Source organism: Bos indicus x Bos taurus, chromosome 8, assembly GCF_003369695.1.
Source record: "Bos indicus x Bos taurus breed Angus x Brahman F1 hybrid chromosome 8, Bos_hybrid_MaternalHap_v2.0, whole genome shotgun sequence".
Classification (NCBI taxonomy): domain Eukaryota; kingdom Metazoa; phylum Chordata; class Mammalia; order Artiodactyla; family Bovidae; genus Bos; species Bos indicus x Bos taurus.
The window spans coordinates 50,714,995-50,737,177 of record NC_040083.1 but is presented as its reverse complement, the minus strand read 5'-3'; the positions used below and the strand labels follow the sequence as shown (position 1 = coordinate 50,737,177).

Sequence of the window (22,183 nt, the reverse complement as noted above, 5' to 3'; positions counted from 1 at the left end):
CCCACTTGGTCATGACATATGATCTTTTTAATATGTTGTTGGATTCTGATTGCTAGAATTTTGTTAAGGATTTTTGCATCTATGTTCATCAGTGATATTGGCCTGTAGTTTTCTTTTTTTTAATTTTTGTCAGGTTTTGGTATTAGGGTGATGGTGGCCTCATAGAATGAGTTTGAAAGTTTATCTTCCTCTGAAATTTTCTGGAAGAGTTTGAGTCGGAGAGGTGTTAGTTTTTCTCTAAATTTTTGGTAGAATTCAGCTGTGAAGCCACCTGGTCCTGGGCTTATGTTTGTTAGAAGATTTCTGATTACAGTTTCAATTTCTGTGCTTGTGATGGGTCTGTTAAGATTTTCTATTTCTTCCTGGTTCAATTTTGGAAAGTTGTAATTTCCTAAGAATTTGTCCATTTCTTCCAAGTTGTCCATTTTATTTCCATATAGCTGCTGATTGTAGTCTCTTATGACCCTTTGTCCGGAGAAAGCAATGGCATCCCACTCCAGTACTCTTGCCTGGAAAATCCCATGGATGGAGGAGCCTGGTGTGCTGCAGTCCATGGGGTCGCTAGAGTTGGACATGACTGAGCGACTTCACTTTCACTTCTCACTTTCATGCATTGGAGAAGGAAATGGCAACCCACTCCAGTGTTCTTGCCTGGAGAATCCCAGGGACAGGGGAGCCTGGTGGCTACTGTCTATGGGGTCGCACAGAGTCGGACACGATTGAAGTGACTTAGCAGTAGCAGTAGCATGATCCTTTGTATTTCTGTGTTGTCTGTTGTGATCTCTCCACTTTCATTTCTAATTTTGTTGATTTGATTTTTCTTCCTTTGTTTCTTGATGAGTCTGGCTAATGGTTTGTCAATTTTGTTTATCTTCTCAAAGAACCAGCTTTTGGTTTTGTTGATTTTTGCTATGGTCTCTTTTGTTTCTTTTGCATTTATTTCTGCCCTAATTTTTAAGATTTCTTTCCTTCTACTAACACTGGGTTTTTTCATTTCTTCCTTTTCAAGTTTTAGGTGTAAAGTTAGGTTATTTATTTGATTTTTTTCTTGTTTCTTGAGGTAAGCCTGTATTGCTATGAACCTTCCCCTTTTACAGTGTCCCATAGGTTTTGGGTTGTTGTGTTTTCATTTTCATTCGTTTCTATGCATATTTTGATTTCTTTTTTGATTTCTTCTGTGATTTGTTGGTTATTCAGCAGCGTGTTTTTCAGCCTCCATATTTTGGGATTTTCAATAGTTTTTCTCCTGTAAATAAGATCTAATCTTACTGCATTGTGGTCAGAAAAGATGCTTGGAATTATTTCAATTTTTTTGACTTTACCAAGGCTAGATTTATGGCTCAGGATGTGATCTATCCTGGAGAAGGTTCCGTGTGCGCTTGAGAAAAAGGTGAAATTCATTGTTTGGGGGTGAAATGTCCTATAGATATCAATTAGGTCTAACTGGTCTATTGTATCATTTAAAGTTTTTGTTTCCTTGTTAATTTTCTGTTTAGTTGATCTACCCATAGGTGTGAGTGGGGTATTAAAGTCTCCCACTATTATTATGTTATTGTTAATTTCCCCTTTCTTACTTGTTAGCATTTGTCTTACATATTGTGGTCCTCCTATGTTGGGTGCATATATATTTATGATTGTTATATCTTCTTCTTGGATTGATCCTTTGATCATTATGTAGTGTCCATCTTTGTCTCTTTTCACAGCTTTTGTTTTAAAGTCTATTTTATCTGATATGAGTATTGCTACTCCTGCTTTCTTTTGGTCCCTATTTGCATGGAATATGTGTCCCTTGTTTTGAGTTGGGTCTTTTGTAGACAACATATATAGGGGTCTTGTTTTTGTATCCATTCAGCCAGTCTTTGTCTTTTGGTTGGGGCATTCAACCCATTTACATTTAAGGTAATTATTGATAAGTATGATCCCATTACCATTTACTTTATTGTTTTGTGTTCTAGTTTATACACCCTTTCTGTGTTTCCTATCTAGAGAGGATCCTTTAGCATTTGTTGGAGAGCTGGTTTGGTGGTGCTGAATTCTCTCAGCTTTTGCTTGTCTGTAAAGCTTTTGATATCTCCTTCATATTTGAAAGAGATCCTTGCTGGGAACAGTTATCTGGGCTGTAGGTTATTTTCTTTCATCACTTTAAGTATGTCCTGCCATTCCCTCCTGGCCTGAAGAATTTATATTGAAAGATCAGTTGTTATCCTTATGGGAATCCCCTTGTGTGTTATGTGTTGTTTTTCCCTTGCTGCTTTTAATATTTGTTTTTTGTGTTTGATCTTTGTTAACTTGATTAATACATGTCTTGGGGTGTTTCACCTTGGGTTTATCCTGTTTGGGACTCTCTGGGTTTCTTGGACTTGGGTGATTATTTCCTTCCCCATTTTAGGGAAGTTTTCAACTATTATCTCCTCAAGTATTTTCTCATGGTCTTTCTTTTTGTCTTCTTCTTCTGGGACTCCTATGATTCAAATGTTGGGGCACTTAACATGTCCCAGAGGTCTCTGAGGTTGTCCTCATTTCTTTTAATTCTTTTTTCTTTTTCTTCTCTGATTCATTTATTTCTACCATTCTATCTTCTACCTCACTTATCCTATCTTCTGCCTCTGTTATTCTACTGTTGGTTCCCTCCAGAGTGTTTTTGATCTCATTTATTGATTATTCATTATATATTGACTCTTTTTACTTCTCCTTGTTAAACCTTTCTTGCATCTTCTCAGTCCTTATCTCCAGGCTATTTATCTGTAACTCCAATTTGTTTTCAAGATTTTGGATCATTTTCACTATCATTATTTGGAATTCTTTATCAGGATTCCCTATCAGGAATCCTTTTATCAGATTCCCTATCAGAAAACCTTTTATCAGATTCCCTATCAGAAAACCTTTTATCAGATTCCCTATCTTTTCCTCTTTTGTTTGGTTTGGTGGGCATTTATCCTGTTCCTTTACCTGCTGGGTATTTCTCTGCCTTTTCATCTTGTTTATATTGCTGTGTAACTAAGATCATGGCATCTGGTCCCATCACTTCATAGATGGGGAAACAGTGTCAGACTTTATTTTTTGGGGCTCCAAAATCTCTGCACATGGTGACTGCAGCCATAAATTAAAAGACGCTTACTCCTTGGAAGGAAAGTTATGACCAACCTAGACAGCATATTGAAAAGCAGAGATATTACTTTGCCAACAAAGGTCTGTCTAGCCTCAAGGCTATGGTTTTTCCAGTGGTCATGTATGGATGTGAGAGTTGGACTGTGAAGAAAGCTGAGCTCTGAAGAATTGTTGCTTTTGAACTGTGGTGTTGGAGAAGACTCTTGAGAGTCCCTTGGACTGCAAGGAGGTCCAACCAGTCCATCCTAAAGGAGATCAGTCCTGGGTGTTCATTGGAAGGACTGATGCTGAAGCTGAAACTCCAATACATTGGCCACCTCATGTGAAGAGTTGACTCATTGGAAAAGACCGTGATGCTGGGAGGGATTGAGGGCAGGAGAAGGGGACAACAGAAGATGAGTTGGCTGGATGGCATCACCGACTTGATGGACACGAGTTTGAGTGAACTCTGGGAGTTGGTGATGGACAGGGAGGCCTGGCGTGCTGTGATTCATGGGGTCTCAAAGAGTCGGACACGACTGAGCGACTGAACTGAACTGATATTGCTGTGTTTGGAATGGCCTTTCTGTATTCTGGCAGTTGGTGGTTCCTCTTTATTGTGGAGGTTCCTCACTGTGGGTGCGGTTGGACTGGTGGCTTGTCAAGGTTTTCCGGTTAGGGAAGCTTGTGTCAGTGTTCTGGTGGGTGGAGCTGGATTTCTTCTTTCTGGAGTGCAATGAAGTGTCCAGTAATAAGTTTTGAGATGTCAGTGGGTTTGGTGTGACCTTGGTCAGCCTGTATATTGAGGCTCAGGGTTATGTTCCTGTGTTGCTGGAGAATTTGTGTGGTATGTCTTGCTCTGGAGCTTGTTGGCCCTTGGGTGGTAACTCATTCATTTAAAAGGTGCATGGTATTTTATGGTATGGACACATCACAGTTTATTTGCTGCTGCTGCTAAGTCACGTCAGTCGTGTCCGACTCTGTGCGACCCCATAGACGGCAGCCCACCAGGCTCCGGTCCCTGGGATTCTCCAGGCAACAATACTGGAGTGGGTTGCCATTTTCTTCTCCAGTGCATGAAAGTGAAAAGTGAAAGTGAAGTCGCTCAGTTGAGTCCAACTGTTCGTGACCCCATGGACTGTAGCCCACCAGGCTCCTCCGTCCATGGGATTTCCCAGGCAAGAGTACTGGAGTGGGTTGCCATTGCTAAGCACCCACTAATGGCTGTTTGGATTATTGGCAATCTCTCTTCATTACAAAGGGTGCTACTGTGTATATCGTTATATACAAATCTTAGTGCGTTTCTGAAATATGAAGTTCTAAGACTGAAATTGTGATGGAAAAGATATGCCTTGAATCCAAATCTCTCTAGTGAAGTGATAGTCTTTGAGTCATGTCTGACTCTTTGAGACCCCATGGACTACACAGTCCATGGAATTCTCCAGGTCAGAGTACTAGTGTGGGTAGCCTTTCCCTTCTCCAGGGGATCTTCTCAACTGAGGGATCAAACCAGGTCTCCTGCATTGGAGGCGAATTTTTTACCAGCTGAGCCACCAGGGAAGCCCCCAGATCTCTAACATGCTTTCCAAAAGGGTCTCATTTTAAACTCTTACCAAAAGTATCTGAGGGTTCCTGTTTCTCCCCTGGCCAACCATGAATATTTTAATCTTTGTTTATGTGACAGGATAAGTGATCCATTTTCATAGCAGAAAAACAAATTGGGAGCATACTCCAACAGAAGCACTGAATAAGAAAAACATCTATTCAGTAGGCATAAGAAAATATATTGCTACCTTTCAAAAGGAAATTTGACTTGCAGCTGTTTAGGAGAAAGCATCTGCCTGCAATGCGGGAGACCTGGGTTTGATCCCTGGGTCGGGAAGATCCCCTGGAGAAGGAAATGGCAACCCACTCCAGTATTCTTGCCTGGAGAATCCCACGGACAGAGGCGGCTGGTGGGCTACAGTCCACGGGACTGCAAAGAGTCGGACACGACTGAGCGACTTCACTTCAGTTCAGGAGAATAAAATGGATGAAATTCAAACTTAGCACCTTTGGTTTGAATGGGAAGGTTTGAAAACAGAAACAGTCACACAAGAATGGACTGGAGGTCTGGATTTTATCCTTCCTTACTGGAAGCATGTGCTATACTGTACTTCAGTTGTGTCTGACTTTTTGTGACCCTATGGACTGTAGCCCGCCAAGTTCCTCTGTCCACAGGATTCTCCTGGCAAGAATACTGGAGTGGGTTGCCATGCCCTCCTCCAGGGGATCTTCCTGACTCAGGGATTGAACCTGTGTCTCTAAAGTCTTCCCTCATAGCTCAATCAGTAAAATAGTCTGCCTGCAATGCAGGAGACCTGGGTTTGATTCCTGGGTCAGGAAGATCCCCTGGAGAAGAAAATGGCAACCCATTCCAGTATTCTTGCTTGGAGAATCCCATGGACAGAGGAGCCTGGCAGGGTACAGTCTATGGGTTTGCAAGAGTCGGACACAAATGAACAACTAAGCATATTCTAGAGTCTCCTTCATTGGCAGGTGGGCTCTTTACCACTGGCACTACCTGGGAAGCCCCCGCCTTTATTTAAATTACTAACCCATACCTTTAAACTTCTCCCACTGTGAAATGCCCTCTAGATTTATCATCATTTCCATTACCCACTTCAGAATGCTACTGCATTTATTTTGTTTCTTTTATGCTTCTGAAAGGAACGTAGTGGTGGCTACCCAAAGTGAAGGCCATGAACAGGAGATACACTATGATTCATTGGGCATGAGTTTCTCATGGTGATCTTTCTTCTTGGTGCAAAGAGAGTTATTTATTCAAATTAAGGAAAATGAGCCAAATCCAAGCTTGTAAAATTTTCTTTAGGAGAAGAATGCATATGTTAGAACCTACTCCTTAGTAGTCCCCAGTAACTGGGACTCATTAAGATTTTCACATATAGGGAATTCCCTGGTGGTCCAGTGGTTAGAATTCCGTGCTGTCATTGTGACACCAGTTCAACCTCTGGTCAGAGAACTAAGACCTCGCAAGCTGCGCAACATGGCCAAAACCAAACAAAAAACAATTTTACATATAAAAAAAGTGTTGTCATACTCATTTTTCTCTGTTGAAAAATCAGCTGTTTCCCTTCATTTTTAAATCACTAGGTTGACTTTAAAAGTTAGTGCCTTAAAGCCATGTTAGATCAGGAACAAAACATTTACAATGTTCAGGGTAAAAACAGAGATCTGATAAAGAAGAAAATAAAGGAGAAAAGAAAGGGACGAGGAAGAAAGGGATTAGGAAAGGACAACAAATGAGAAAATAAAGCTGTGTATGTTGATTAGTGTTACCAGTGGTGACCCAGGTACTGTTTCACTTTTAATTGTTCCTCCTCCCTACAAACCCAAGCTTCTTGAGGACTGGACAATGTCTTATTCATCTTTGTTTTCCCAGCACCCAGCAGGATGTCTGACAAGCAGTCTGTGTTCAGGAAATGTTTGTTGGCTTGAATTAAACCACCCTAAACTACTAATGAACACCCTAAAGTTTAAATTTCATTGTTCTCCACTAGGCAAAGGTATACTTGTGGCCAGGAGATTTTTTTTTTTAAGACAAGTTTTAAGTTGAGTGAGGTGCCTGTGAAAGATACAGATTTCTGGGCCCCACCCCAGAAATTATATAGATGGTTTAGGTGGCCTGGGTGAGGCCTGGGAATCTGCACTTTTAACAAATGCCTCAGTTGTTTCTGTTACAACTTGGAGACCAATGGCACCTTATACTAGCACATCAGATGTTTTAAGCCCTAGAATTGTCCTGATATTTTAGACTCTGCCTTGAGGCTTGGTCTGAAAAGAATATATGACTATCCTGATATGTAAATTTACCAAAGAGGTTAAGACTGAACTGAACTGCACACTCTTAAGAATCTTGAGTTCCAAATGTTTAGTTTTCTTGGGGGTCTGCAGATATTTGAGAGCTCCCATTACTTTGCCAACAAAGGTTCATCTAGTCAAGGCTATGGTTTTTCCTGTGGTCATGTATGGATGTGAGAGTTGGACTGTGAAGAAGGCTGAGCACCGAAGAATTGATGCTTTTGAACTGTGGTGTTGGAGAAGACTCTTGAGAGTCCCTTGGACTGCAAGGAGATCCAACCAGTCCATTCTGAAGGAGATCAGCCCTGGGATTTCTTTGGAAGGAATGATGCTGAAGCTGAAACTCCAGTACTTTGGTCACCTCATGCAAAGAGTTGACTCATTGGAAAAGACTCTGATGCTGGGAGGGATTGGGGGCAGGAGGAGAAGGGGATGACAGAGGATGAGATGGCTGGATGGCATCACTGACTCGATGGACGTGAGTCTGAGTGAACTCCGGAAGTTGGTGATGGACAGGGAGGCCTGGCATGCTGCGATTCATGGGGTCGCAAAGAGTCGGACACGACTGAGTGACTGAACTGAACTGAGTCTCTAGTGCTGAGACAGACTGACAGAGGAGATGTATGGAGAAATACCAATCAAGAGGTGCTTACATGCCTTAGGGGGGCTCCTGAATCCGTTAACTGCTCACATTAAAATTTTGAGGGAATTGGGTCAAGGAGAAAAAGAGTAAATGTGTTAATAGAAAAACAAACAACAACAAAATGTTAATATGCAAATAAGATGTTCAAGTTTTCTAACAAAGAAAAATTAAAACCACATTGAGAAATGAGAGAAGGGACTTCCATTGGCAGTCTGGCAGTTCAGACTTTGCTCTTCCATGGCAGGGAGTTCAGGTTCATCCCTGGGTGGGGGAATTAAGATCCCATATAAACATGGCAACCCACTCCAATATTCTTGCCTGGAGAATCCCATGGACAGAGGAGCCTGGCTGGCTACAGTCCATAGGGTCACACGGCTGAAGCGACTTTAGCAAGCGTGTATGCATGCTACCTGGTGTGGCCAACAAGAAGAAAAAAATGAGTGAAAAAAAGAAGTGTCTGCAAATGTGAGCTCACTGGGCAGAAATTCAGAGTGGACTAATTTGAAGTCAGTTAAGGATGAATAGCTACCATTGTTAACTACACTTGTAATAAGTGAGCCTCATCTCTGCCAACATACTGGGATTCACCCACAGTAACTGATGGCAGCCTTAAAAAGACTGCCTAACCAGGGGAACCCACCGAAAATACAGAAATCACAAAGCTTTTGATTGTATCTTCTGGATTTCAGAACAGCCTCTGAGGAAAGGGATTCATTCACCATCGTTCCCACTGTGTAGATAAACAAACAATCCCAGGCCCAAAGGGGTCACCTAACATCCAATAACTCCCAGATAGTAAAAGACTGTTTGTTAGGTTACCCCTCCGCCCCCGTGTCCTCCCAACACCATGCTGACTCAACAAGACCAACACAATTAAATATACAATTAGATATATCTGTGATGATGATGAAAATCCCATCTGACCCTCCCTATACTTGATCCAGGTAAGGTCGGAATCACCTTTCTACACTGGAGGTAACTGAGGCCAAAAGGTATTGTGACAAATCTATACGGCTGTAAAAGGCAGCGTGTGGAGGTGGAGCTCAAATCTGACTCCACAAGTCAGAAGCTCAGATAAGGCTTTGGTAGCGGGGCCTGCAAGTCCAGGATGAGCGCTCCTTCCGCGGCGGAGCGCTTACAGGTAAGCCGGGCTGCCAGTCGGCGGGGCTGTCTTCAGCGACTTTACCAGATTTGATCCCAGTGCCCTGGGTGCTTTGTAGGTGGGGCCGGCCACAAGTTATTTAACTAGAATCTAGAATAGATGGGACTTACGAAATATCTGCTCTCAACTCCTCTGGTCTCCACCCGGAGCCGATTATCATATTTGAGGGTTCGCTACCGTAGGACACTTAAGTGCACGCCCCACAGCCCAGGTTCCGGGAGCTGGAACGGGGCCAGCGTGGAGGTGGTATCAGAGCGGAAACCTAACGGGGCTGGGGGTCCGCCTTAGGGCGGTGGGGAACCCGTCCCGGGAGAGGAGGCAGTTCTCTGGTTCCACTCCGGGCGGGCGGCGGAGGAGACCGGACGTGGCGTGAGGCCGGACCCGGGAGGAGAGAAGTCTCGGTTCGGAGCGGAGAGGCACGTCTGGGCGGCGCAGACCTGGAGAAGCCGGGCGTCGCGGCTCCGGGAGGCGGCGGGAGAAGTCCCCAGGCCACTGCCTGCACCCTTACAGGTCCCCGCGAGGCCCGCCCCGGAGTCCCGGAGCGATGAGAGTGCAGGTCAAGGTAAATGCCGCCGCCCCAAACACCCTCCCGGAGTCCCCTCCCGGGGCTCCGCTCCATCCTCTACCTCCCACCACTGGGGCTCGCAGCGAGAGCAGCGCGCTGGCTCCTCCCGACTCCCGTCCGAAGTGCTATGGGAAGTTTTGTGTGTGTGTGTGTTGGGGGGGGGGAGGGAGGGCGCCCCCGGCTGCTGGGGAGCCTTGAAGGAGCTTGGGGAATTGGGGACAGGAGTGGAGACCCTGGTCGTGCCTTAGTCTCTTGTAAGGCGGCCAAACCTCGAACTGGCTATCACCTACCTGTTTTGTCTGGAGTGGCACACATGTGTGAAGTAGTTCGGTTTATTGTGCACATTTTATTCTTGCATTTCGGCATAGTCTGGTTTTTGGTACAGACTGTTAAAGCCAAATCAGCCGAATTCGCATCCCGCTTCACCAGTAGCTACGATATTGAGCAAGTTACTGGAACCTCTGTACTTTGGCTTCCTCATCTGGAAAATGGGATGAGGACTGTAATTTGAACATTAAATGAGATGTTATATATGCAATAACATTTCGAATAACGCCTAATATTTATTGGATTACAGAAGTTTGATTGTTATTATTTCACCCAGAAAGTAATCCTGTAAGATCTAAGTATCACCACCCACCACTCCCACCACACCGGTTTATAGATGAGGAAAATGAAGTTGAGGGAGGAGAATAGTTAGGATTTGGAGTCCAGGGTAGGGGTTTAAAACACGAAGAATATGGATACCATGCACGGGATTTTGAGCATTTGTTCCTAGGGAGAAGGTGGTTCATTTTTAACTACCAAAGTGGGGACTGGATTCTGGAATTTCTTTTTTCCCTGTATAAAAATTTTGGTATTTCGTTTTTCATTTGCTTTGGATTCTTCCATGACTGATAAAGTGTTGGATATTCTGGCTTGACTGACACCTGGCAACCCCCTACTCCCCCGTTAGGTATGGTTTTCTGATGTGGGCCTCAGTTGTGATTTTTCTCTTTTTACTTCTTAGTATGATTGAAGTTGTATATACACGTAGTTCAGAAACAAATAATTCCATAAGGTTCATTACCAAAAACAGCAGAACTTGTGTCATTTTTTTCTTTTCAGAAAGAGCAATCATGTTCATCTCTTTTAGCTGCTGCTACTGCTAAGTCGCATCAGTCGTGTCCAACTCTTAGTGACCCCATGGACTGTAGCCTACCAGGCTCCTCCATCCATGGGATTTCCCAGGCAAGACTACTGGAGTGGGGTGCCATTGCTGTCCCCGCTGTTTAGCTAGTTGGTACTTATTCATGTCTAAATAATGCTTGTATTACTCCTTGATTTTTCAGGTTTAGTATTTATGCACTGTTTTTTCAGAATGGAATATGAGTATTTAGCTTTCTTCTAAGTTCCTGCACCTATCACTAACATCTTTTCTCTTCCTTCCATCTATCTTCAGAATATAGTTATCTCAAAGGTTCCCTTTGAGTTTCTCTAATGCTGGATCCTGTTTCTTGTATCCCATGTCGTTGTCTTTCTTATTTCCCATTATTTTGGTGGAGCACATTCTCCAGTAGGTCTCTGAGAAAGGTTACATGTAAAGTAAACTGAATCAATGTATTCCTTTTTTAAAAAAATATATTTTTTGATGTGGGTCATTTTTAAGGTCTTTATTGAATTTGTTACAATATTGTGTCTGTTTTATTTTTTGGTAGCAAGGCTTGCGGGAACTTAGTTCCCTGACCAGGGATTGAACACACACTTCCCTGCACTTGGAAGGTGAATCTTAACCAGGGACCACCAGGGAAGGCCCTGAATCAATGTGTTCTTGTGACATATGATCCTTCCATATTTTTTTTTTCTTACCAAAGTTTCACTAATAATACAAAAATATGTTCTTTTGGTAAATAATTCAAACCCTACAAGTAGAAATTCAAACAGAAAGTTTCCTTTCTGTCTTTGGTCCTCATCTCTCTTAAACCCAGAAGTAACCAAACCATTGGATTTGAAAAATATTAATTAGGTACAGTATTATTATATATTATTATATACAATATATTGTTTTGATTTGTGCATTTGTTTTTACATAAAGGAAATTATACTGATTATTGATATGCAACCTGATTCCTTTAAAAGTAGTTCTTGGACTATTTTTCCATATCAATACAAACAGATGCTTTCCTGGCTAATATATTCAGATGAATTGGATCACTCAAAATCAAGCATATAAAATTTTCTGAACACTTACTTTTCTAGTTTCACTCAGCCAATAAATAATTACTGAGTGTTAACTATATGCAAAATCACTGCAGATGGTGATTGCAGCCATGAAATTGAAAGACGCTTACTCCTTGGAAGGAAAGTTATGACCAACCTAGATAGCATATTGAAAAGCAGAGACATTACTTTGCCAACAAAGGTACGTCTAGAAAAGGCTATGGTTTTTCCAGTGGTCATGTATGGATGTGAGAGTTGGACTGTGAAGAAAACTGAGCGCTGAAGAAGTGATGCTTTTGAACTGTGGTGTTGGAGAAGACTCTTGAGAGTCCCTTGGACTGCAAGGAGATCCAACCAGTCCATTCTGAAGGAGATCAGCCCTGGGATTTCTTTGGAAAGAATGATGCTAAAGCTGAAACTCCAGTATTTTGGCCACCTCATGAGAATTGTTGATTCATTGAAAAAGACTCTGATGCTGGGAGGGATTGGGGGCAGGAGGAGAAGGGGACGACAGAGGATGAGATGGCTGGATGGCATCACTGATTCGATGGACGTGAGTCTGAGTGAACTCCGGGAGTTCGTGATGGACAGGGAGGCCTGGTGTGCTTCGATTCATGGGGTCGCAAAGAATTGGACACGACTGAGTGACTGAACTAAACTGAACTATATGCTAAATCCTGTTCCAGAACCTGGGAATATACAGTTAACAAAACCTTTATTTTTGAGGTAGACAGGGATGGTGAGATGGTTCTAGATGATGGAATTGAGTGCAGACTTAGCAGCAGCAGCAGCAGCAGCTTTAATGAGCTTGTTTTTCCTCTCTTGGAGTACACACATCATTGAACCAAGTCTGTCTGTCTTTCTCTGTAGAAAACCACCATTACAAATTGGACTCCATAACTTCTGTGTGTGCCACCAGTGCAACAGAACCATACCTCTGAGACACAGAAATGGATATTCTGAATAGATAAACAAATGTGATGTACACATACAATGGAATATTATTCAGCCTTAAAAAGGAAGGAATTCCTGTACCATGCTACATCATGGATGAACCTTGAGGACAATATGCTAGATGCAATGCTTAGTCATAAAAAGACAAATATTGAATGATTCCATTTATATGAGATGTCTAAAGTAGTCCAGTGCACAGAAAGAAAAAGTAGAATGATGGTTGCTAGGGCCTGGAAGACTGGGAAATGAGAAGTTGTGTAATGGGAATAAAGTTTAATTTTTGCAGGGTGAAAACATCGTAGGATTTGGTTGCACAAGTTTAAGTACAGTTAATAATACTAAACTGTGGACTATAAAATGGCTAAGATGGTAAATTCTACATTGTGTGTATTTTACCACCATTTTTAAAAAAATAAGAAAAAAAATTCACACAAGCTCCGTAGTGGGATTTGTCCTTTACTTTGTAATTTTTATTTTATTTTTCACAGCGCTGGGTCTCCATTGCTTTTCTCTAGTTGCAGACATCGGGGACTACTCCCTGGTTGTGGTGCACAGGTTTTCATTGCAGCAGCTTCTTCTGTTGTGGAGCACAGGCTCTCGGGCATGTGAGCTTCAGCAGTTGTGGCTCCCAAGCTGTACAGCACAGGTTCAATAGCTGTGGTGCTTAGGCTCCGTTGCTCCATGGCATGTGGCATTTTCCCAGACCAGGGATTGAAACTGTGCCTCCTGCCTTGACAGGCCAGTTCTTTACCACTGAGCCACCAGGGTAGCCCTGTCCTATACTTTGAATTCATGATTGAACCTGTTTTCAGCTGGGTTCAGCTTTTGCAGGGAATCATGGCTTTTTTCAGGGGTTGGGGTAACAGTGGACTTCCCTGGAAACTCTTCTTGGCACCAGAACCTTTAGCATGTTCCTTTGTTGGTGGTAGCCCAATGCTATTTTTCATTTTTTTCCCCATGAGTTTTGGCATTTCCATATCTCTGGGGAAAAGGTCCCTAAGTTGTTTATGGCACGGATAAACTTTGAGACTATTTCAGAATTACACAATTGAGAGAAGTGAGAAGTGGTCATTTTGTTTGCCTTAAAAGTTTCATTCTTTTCCTGGTTTTGTAAGCACGTGCCTCTCTGCGAGAGCCTTCTGGTCTGTTTTGACTTTTACTGCTTGCAGGGCATAGACAGGTGCCTTCCCTGGCCCTGGTTCTCCTGTAGTTTCCCAGCTGGCATTTTGTTTCCAGCCCTGGCCTGATGTGGAATGATCCTGTGCTATTTGCTGGCTCTGGATCTTGAAGCCCACCCAGATTGGATACGAGTCAGGTATCCAGGGGTTGCAGATATGCTGTGTGTTTTGATTGGAGAGATCAGCCTGGTGAACTGGATTCTTCTTCTTCTTCTTCTTTCTTTTTCTTTTCCTGTTTCTCCGAGCTCAGATCAAGTGTAGTTACAAAGGTCTGTAGTAAAACCTTGTCATCATTGCTCAGAACTGATCAGCCTTTCATACACGCACACACCCAGCCCACTCTCACTTATCCATCAGTGAATCCTCAGTTATTCACTGTCACCTTTATACACACACACACCCCTTATTTTAAATTATTCTTTTGCTTTTCAGTACTACTGAGATCATATGTCAGGTGGACTAAGAAGTCTTCTGATGCTCAGATTTGGCTATTTTCATCATTAATCCTCTTCAGTAAGAGTAGATCTCTGAGAATGGGTTGTTCTTTATTCTCCCACCTCTCCCTAAACTATGTGTGGGCATCATATAGAATTTTCTTTCCAGGCAAACTCAAAGCTTGGTGGGGTAAGTGACTATAAACAAGTGACATTCTCTTCTCACTTTACCTATTGTGGACTTGGAGCTTCTTGTAAATAGTCTTTTTTTTTTTTTAATTATGTACTTTATTAAAAAAATTAATTTTATTTATTTATTTATTTTTGGCTATTCTGGGTCTTTGTTGCTGTGCAGGCTTTTCTCTAGTTGCAGAGAGCTGGAACTATTCTCTTGTTGCAGAACACGGGCTTTAGAGTGTGTGGGCTTCAGTAGTTTTGGCATATGTGCTGTGCAGTCCTGGTTCCCAGGTTCTAGAGCACAGGCTCAATAGTTGTGGCGCATGGGCTTAATTGCTTCACGACATATGGGATGTTCCTAGACCAGTGATGGAACCTGTGTCTCCTGCATTAGCAGGCAGATTCTTTACCACTGAGCCACTAAATGTGAAAAAGTGAAAGTGTTAGTTGCTCAGTCGTGTCCAACTCTTTGTGGCCCCATGGACTGTAGCCCACCAGGCTACTGAGCCACTGCTGCTGCTGCTAAGTCGATTCAGTCGTGTCTGACTCTGTGCGACCCCATAGATGGCAGCCCACCAGGCTCCCCTGTCCCTGGGATTCTCCAGGCAAGAACACTGGAGTGGGTTGCCATATCCTTCTCCTTTGCATGAAAGTGAAAAGTGAAAGTGAAGTCACTCAGTCGTATCCGACTCTTAGCAACCCCATGGACTGCAGCCTACCAGGCTCCTCCGTCCATGGGATTTTCCAGGCAAGAGTACTGGAGTGGGGTGCCGTTGCCTTCTCCGAGTGAGCCACTAGGGAAGCCCAAATAGTCATTTTTGACATCAGCAAACCACCTGTCCCAGGGTGGAATCTGTCAGGAATTTGTGCTTTTTGTAGCAGGAGTGCTAGTAACCTTGGAGAAAACATATTCTTGGGATTATTTCCTCGTCCTAAGAGTTTAACATTCTCTTTATCTTCCTTGGGCTGTGGGATAGGAGGATGGCTGAGGTTGCCCACACAAACCAAAGGAATTTAGGTCCAGGCAAAATTTGTGTGATTAGAAGATCATAGAACCTGAAAATCATATGCCATTTTGGAATGTCTAGAAGGTTCTTTCCTTTCTCACTGATTTCTCTCATTTGCTGCGGAAAAGAACAGGATATGGTAATTGTAGATGCTCTAGAAATATCAACAGGGAGGCCAGAATTGTAATGAAAGTAACCAAGAGTCAGAAAAAGTAGTTTTCACTGCTGACTGCACATTCTCCTGGCCTCAGGCAAGTTAGGTCAGTTTTCTTATCTGTAAAGCAAATGGCCACTGTTTGCTGGCTGCTTCTTTCTAAAGGTTGTGAATGTGCTTGGAGTTAGAGATTCCTTTGACAATCTGATGAAAGCTATAGATAAGTGACTCAGAAACTCACAGTGGAAACCTGACCTGCTGGGCACTCAGGCTTACTGGGCAATTTAAGCTCTGTCTAAAAATGACTGCCCACCCTTGGCCTTAACAGACCATTGCCAAATTAGAATGCAACCTAGTATTACCAGATTCTGTTTTTTGCTTGCTTGTTTGTTTAAACTTTGTTCCTTGTTAAGGAAAATGCGGATGTATAGATTTTTTGTTGAACATGAAACCTCTGGGTTTTTACATTTTTCTAGTTGCTTCAAAGATTTTTGAAAACACTTATGGGCTGAACAAAACACATTCATGGCCTGATTTCTTCCTTTGGTTAGAAACATGTCTGAATTTTGTTTTCCACTATGGTTAAACCCAAATTGTTTATGGGTTTATTTTTGGGCTTTTCTCCCTTTCTGCCTGTGCCACTTCCGCAAATATATTTTTTAGTGGATTTATTGAGATATATTCACATATCATATAATTCACACATTTAAAGTATACAATTTAATGAGATTTTTTTTATCTTCACAGAGTTGTGCATCCATCACCACAGTCAGTTTTAGAACATACCCACCATCCCTCATCCTCCTTAGGTCCTCATCTCCTCATCTCCTCATCCTCCTCATCTCCATCAGCCACAGGCAGCCACTGGTGTACTTTCTTTCTCTATGGATTTGCCTATTCTGGGCATTTTATATAAATAGACTCATACAATGTATATGCCTTTGCGACTGATTTCTTTCACTTCACATAACATTTTCATGGTTCATCCATGTTGTAGCATGTAACGGTACTTCTTTGTATTGCTGAATATAATTTCATTGTGTGGATATATCATGTTTTATTTGTCCATTCATCCATTGATGGATATTTTGTTGTTTTTGCTTTTTTTTGGTCTATACTGCTATGAACATTTGTGTACAGGGTTTTGTGTGGACATTTGTTTTCATTTCTCTTGGGTAGATACTTAGAAATGGACTAGCGGGATCATATGGTAATTCTATGTTTAGCCATTTGAGGGACCTCCGGACTGTTTTCCACAGTGCCTGTACAGCTTTCCATGCCCACCAGCAATCTATGAGAGTTCCAATTTCTCCCCATCTTTGCCAATACTTTGTATTGTCTGAGTTTTTGATTATAGCCATCCTAGTAGGTGTGAAGAAGTATCTCACTGTGATTTAGATTTGCATTTAAATGATTAATGATGTGAAAAATCTTCCTGTGTTCCCTGGTCAGTTGTATATCTTCTTTGGAGAACAGCATATTCAGACCCTTGTGTAGCACTTATTTTCAATAGAGCTCTTGAGATTTTCTCTTGAGAAATGCATGTATTCAGATCCATGCAAAAGTTGTTATACAATTTCTAGGGCTTCATGACCCTCTTGATACCTCTCTCTGGGTCTAAGGATACCAAAAAAAGAGGTTGGGGTATGAAGCAGAGATTTTTCTGGGCACTTCATGTGCTTTATGTCACTCTTACATCTGCTAAGGACCTTATGGGATTTGTGTGAGGATCAGATCTTCAGGAAAGTGATTTGTAAACCCCAAATCACTATTCAGCTTCAGGGATTGATACTTGTGCAAGTTCTGTGGGTAAATGATGGTGAAATGAAGTCATTAAAGGTGTGGACTTGAATCTGACTGCCTGTGTTTGAATCCTGGTGTCATTTTTATGAACTATTGTGTTCTTGTTTAAATTACTCAACCTCTCTGACTCAGTGTCCTCTTTTGTAAAATGGAGATAATAACTGCAACTACTTCCCACATGCTCTGGGGCAGAGTTAATATAAACAAAGTGCTTTGCCTTGTGCAAGTGGGTGCATAGAGAGTGCTGAAGAAATTGTTAACTTGCCGCTGTGGACTAAATGTTTGTGTCCCCCCAAAGTCCATATATTGAAGCTCCAATCTACAATGTGATAGTATTTGGAGGTGAAACTTTTGGGAAATAATTAGGTCTTCAGAGTGGAGCTCTCATGAATGGGATTAGTGCTCTTACAAGAAGAGACACAATTGAATGCTTTCTCTGCCATGTGAAATTATAGTAAGCAGGTGGCTATTGTAAATAAGAAGAGGGTTCCCACCAGAACCCAACCATGAGGGCACCATGATCTTGGACTTCCAGCCTGTAGAATGTTGAGAAATAAATATTTGTAGTGTGAGCTATCCAGCCTATGGTATTCTGTTACAGTAACCCAAGTAAGATACCTGCTATTTATATTATCTTAGGGCTTTCCAGGTGGCATTAGTTGCAAAGAACCTGTGTGGCAATGCAGGAAACCATAGAGACTCAGGTTCAATCCCTGGGTTGGGAAAATTCCTGGGAGGAGGAAATGGCAACCCACTCCCATATTCTTGCCTGGGAAATCCCGTGGACAGAGGAGTCTGGTGGGCTACAGTCCATAGTGTCGCAAGAGTGGGACATGACTGAAGCGACTTAGCACATAAGCATATAGAACAGAATGGGCTTCCCAGGTGGTTCAGTGGTAAAGAATTCATCTGCCAATGCAGGAGACCCGGGTTCTATCCCTGTGTTGGGAAGATCCTCTGGAGAAGGAAATGGCAACCCTCTCTAGTATTCTTGCCTGGGAAACTTGGGAGGAGTTCCCAGAGGAACCTGGAGGGCAGCCTGTAGTCCATGGAGCCATAAAGGAGTTACAGACCAAAGTTACATGACTTACAGACCAAACAACAGCAATGTAGAACAGCACAGGTTATGGTGGAGCAGGTTGGCCTTTGAATATGAGAACACCTTTCTTCTTCCTGGAGGAGATAGATATCCTCTGTTGATATTTTAAAGAGCTAAGGGTTTTTTTTTTTTTTTTTCCTATAAACTGAATCTTGTTATCTTAGGAAAGAGAATTTTCCTCCCAGAAGGATTTCAGTCCAGAGGGTACTTTACAGATCCTTGGCCTGGATCAGTTAATCCTGACTGAACTTTGTCACCTCTGTTAGTGTCTATTTAAAGTGATTTAAAACAAACAAATAAAAACCAAACCCCCCAATTTTTGTCCTTATCTGGCCTAGAGAAACTCAGATTCCAAGTAGTCAGTATTGTTCTGTGATCAGGTCAACTGAGTAGATCTTGCTGGATTAAAACAAAGAAAGTCCAAAGTCTTAAGATTTAAACTCTTTATAGTATTAGCTAGAGTCTTTAGGGCAGTCTTTTCTTTTTTTGCTACACCACACAGCTTGTGGGATCGTAGTTCCCTGACCAGGGATTGAACGCAGGACATAGCAGTGACAGTGTGGAGTCTTAACCACTGGAATGCCAAGGAATTCCCTGGGACAGTGTTAAGAAAGACAGACTAGGAGGGAGTAAGTGACTTGGCAGAAGACTTTACAGATTGGATCTTTGTTCTTGGATGAGATAAAGAGGCAAGCCTCTCAGGCTCATGTTTTGGTCTCTTGAGCTGCTAATAGCCACTACTTGCAAGAATAGCCACTATTTCCAAGAGAAATCACATTTTGAGAAGCAGCTCTTTTAGTGGAGATATTTCAGCTGGAAAGTGCATCTTGCTGGCTGGTGTTTGGGTTTAGCAAATACTGAGTGTGAAAAGCAGAGTGGTAGATGAAGGAATAGAAACCAGTTACCCATAAGGAGACATCTGAAGTCCTTCTCTGTGGGGTCTCCTTGATGTCAGAGTCCTTCATTTCAGTTTAACTGAAGGGACAAGCTCTGTAAATGTCAGCCCAGGAGAGAGTTTCTAAGAATTACTGGAATCCCAATATGTTGTCAGTGTTGTTTTCTAACCCACAGACAGTGATTTGTGTGTGCGTGTGTGTGTGTCTGTGTGTGTATGTATGGTGCATGGGCTTTGTTAAAGAAAAATTTTTCATGACATTTGTTAAAAAGAACAAGGAAGACCAGTGAAGAAAAAATGATTGCAATGGGAGTTTTCAGGAGGCAGGAGAGATAGGGCTTAACTCCAAATACAAGGGAAGTGGAGATTTATGGGCAAGGAGCAGGATACCATCAGTGAATGGAAAGGGTTAAGAGGAAACATCAAGGCTAGGGGATTCTTCTTAGACCATTCAACCGGAGTCTTGCTGAAGGTGGGCCAGAGTAGAGTGATCAGATACCAAGCATGGGGGATTTTTGCTAAATTAACTCAGCTGGATTCTAAAAATTGACTAAGTGAGCTAATGAGAGAGCCCAAGTTTGGGGCCTAGTTAGAAAGAGGACTCAAGTCAGAAAGAGCCTGACCCAAGTTTGGTTAGGAAAGAGAGTCTTCCTCAGCTTGTAGCTAGAAGTGACTAAGGTAGAACATTCTTCTTTTTAATACAATCACAAAATATGTGATCATTTGAGTGATACCTTCTTTAAAGAAGAAAGTTGCTTTTCTTTTGTTTAATCACTTTTTTAGAATTGTCTTTTTAGGTCATTTCAAGGTCTCTTCCTTATGAATAGAATATATTTTTTCTCATCTTAAATTAGCAGAAGAAATTAGATATAGAAGAAATGTCTTAATAATCAGTACCCAGTGGAAATGAAAACTTGTTGCGTAGTTTGGCTTTCAATGACTTAGAAAAAGGCATTGTGCAATAACTGTGTTCCCTTTCCTTCCTGAAGTGCATTGAAAGTACAGTCAGTCTCTAAACAACAATTTGGGAACTTTGAAAATCAAATAACAACCAGAAAGAGAAGTTGGGAACTTTTTTCCTAGCAAATGATATTTCATATCTGCCAACCTCTGTTGCTCACAGAATTCTTGGTACCCCTGACAGACTTCTGATTCTCAACTTCCTGGTCCAACCTCATTCCATTAAAACATCTTTTTCCTCTTTGAATTTTAGGGGAATTATTTGTTCTGGATGTAATTTTTTTCTGAGAAAAAGAAACAAACAACCAATCTGATTTGTACCCTACCCTAAATCTTTCAGCTTAAATTCAGATAAAAATCTTAACAATTTCTATCTTTTAAGTTAAACATTTCAAAGACTTTAAAAACTAAGTTAAAAAATCCTAAAGATAAATGTAAAAATCTTGCATTAAGATGAAAGATTTAGGGGAGGTAATATTCTTAGTTGATAATGGGTGGAAGTCTCTTGGAAAAGAATATACCAAAATTGCATCCTGTGGAAACAAGTGTGTGATATCCTCACAGGCGATCCTTGATTAAATATAATTAGGGGAACAATGGATAGTTTATTCTTTCTGGAGAGTCATATGAGCAGAAAACATTTTCCAACTGCTTATATGAGCAGAAAAGATTTTCTCCTTTCTTATCGGTTGTACTGGTGACATTTACACCATTTTCAAAATTACTTATTAAAAAAAAAGTTACTGGGGCCTGGCTAACATGTTCCATGAAAGAGTGGAGACTTAGAGTCCAAGAACTAAGAGCAATCCAAGAACTATAACTAATGTTATAATTTTAACAATTATAACATTACGGTGGTGGTTGTGGTGGTTTAGTTGGTAAGTCACGTCCTAATCTTGGCGACCCCATGCACTGTGGCGCACCAAGCTCCCCTGTCCATGGGATTTCCCAGGCTAGAACACTGCAGTGGCTTGCCATTTCCTCCTCCAGGGGATCTTCCCAACCCAGGGGGTTGAACTCAGGTCTCCTGCATTGCAGGTGGATTCTTTACCACCTGAGCTATCTACTGCCTGCTACTGTAACATTACAGCAAATCTGTTTGTTTTGTTTTTGGCTAAGTAGCAATTATGCACACAGTTGTAAAATGTTTACCTAAAGTGATTGTAATTAATTTTAAAAAATGTAAGTAGAGTACCTATTTCTAAGTGTAGCTAAAGAAATGCTGAGGAAAATGGACAGCTGGATAGCTGGATGGTTGGAGATTATTTTAACAACCCCTGGGGTGAATTGCCCAGGAAGAACAGGATTTATCCAGTTTTCTGATAGAGATTTCTTACAGACTAGAGAAGGAAACACATTTACCTTACGCTTGCTCTCCACTTCCTTTCCTTTCATTATACCTTGCTCTGACTTGTCCACTTGTCTGAAGTCTCCAATTACACGTCACACAGTCTAGTCATCTGGGCACACATTTTTTTTCGGTTAGTGTATTAGGGACATTCCTGGAAAGTCATATGATAGTTTCTCCATAGGGTGAACAGTGAGATACTCTTGGTGTTCCCCATCTTTCTTTCTTTCTTCTTTTTTGGCTGTGCTTCATGGCATGTGGGATCTTAGTTCCCTGACCAGGAATCAAATCCACGCTCCCTGCACTGCAAGAGTGGAGTCTTAACCACTGGACTGCCAGGGAAGTCCCCCCGCATCTATTTTAAATTTGTTGGATCCTCTACTGAGAGAGCATTTCCTATGCTTTGTGGTTCACAGAAAAGATACTGTACTATGCTGATGTTGTATTGTAAAGAGCTAGTAATGAAAAGAGGCACTGTGATTCCACATGTGTATCACCTGCCTTTCTGTCTGGTTAAGATGAACAAAGGAGAATGCTGAGATTTGCAGGCATCGCAGCTAAATGGAGATGTGGAGAGCATAGAGCATATTCTGAAGAGCATAGATAAGAGGGTCTGGAGCAGAATTACCAAGAAGGGAAAGTTTGCCACTCAACTGC

General features: G+C 41.9%; 1 protein-coding gene, 1 non-coding gene and 1 pseudogene across 4 annotated transcripts in view; 1 reads left to right on the top strand and 2 right to left on the bottom strand.

Annotated features, from left to right (window-relative positions):
- The window catches only part of TRPM6 (transient receptor potential cation channel subfamily M member 6), a 165,224-nt gene that overhangs the window by 33,818 nt on the left and 109,223 nt on the right, over nucleotides 1-22,183 (top strand). The window contains exon 1 of one of the 3 annotated variants that reach the window (XM_027549477.1): nucleotides 8,247-9,315. The exons of 1 other annotated variant lie outside the window; for it this stretch is intronic. In XM_027549477.1, coding sequence (XP_027405278.1) covers nucleotides 9,298-9,315 — 18 coding nt within the window. In that variant the 5' untranslated portion in view covers nucleotides 8,247-9,297. Of the gene's footprint in view, nucleotides 1-8,246; nucleotides 9,316-22,183 lie in introns of those variants that run through there. One more of the 3 variants, XM_027549476.1, reaches the window with a different exon arrangement.
- On the bottom strand, nucleotides 13,891-13,948 carry LOC113897964 (annotated as a pseudogene).
- On the bottom strand, nucleotides 14,076-14,155 carry LOC113897965. The gene has a single exon (XR_003512477.1). It is a non-coding gene; the product is annotated as a small nucleolar RNA U2-19 (small nucleolar RNA).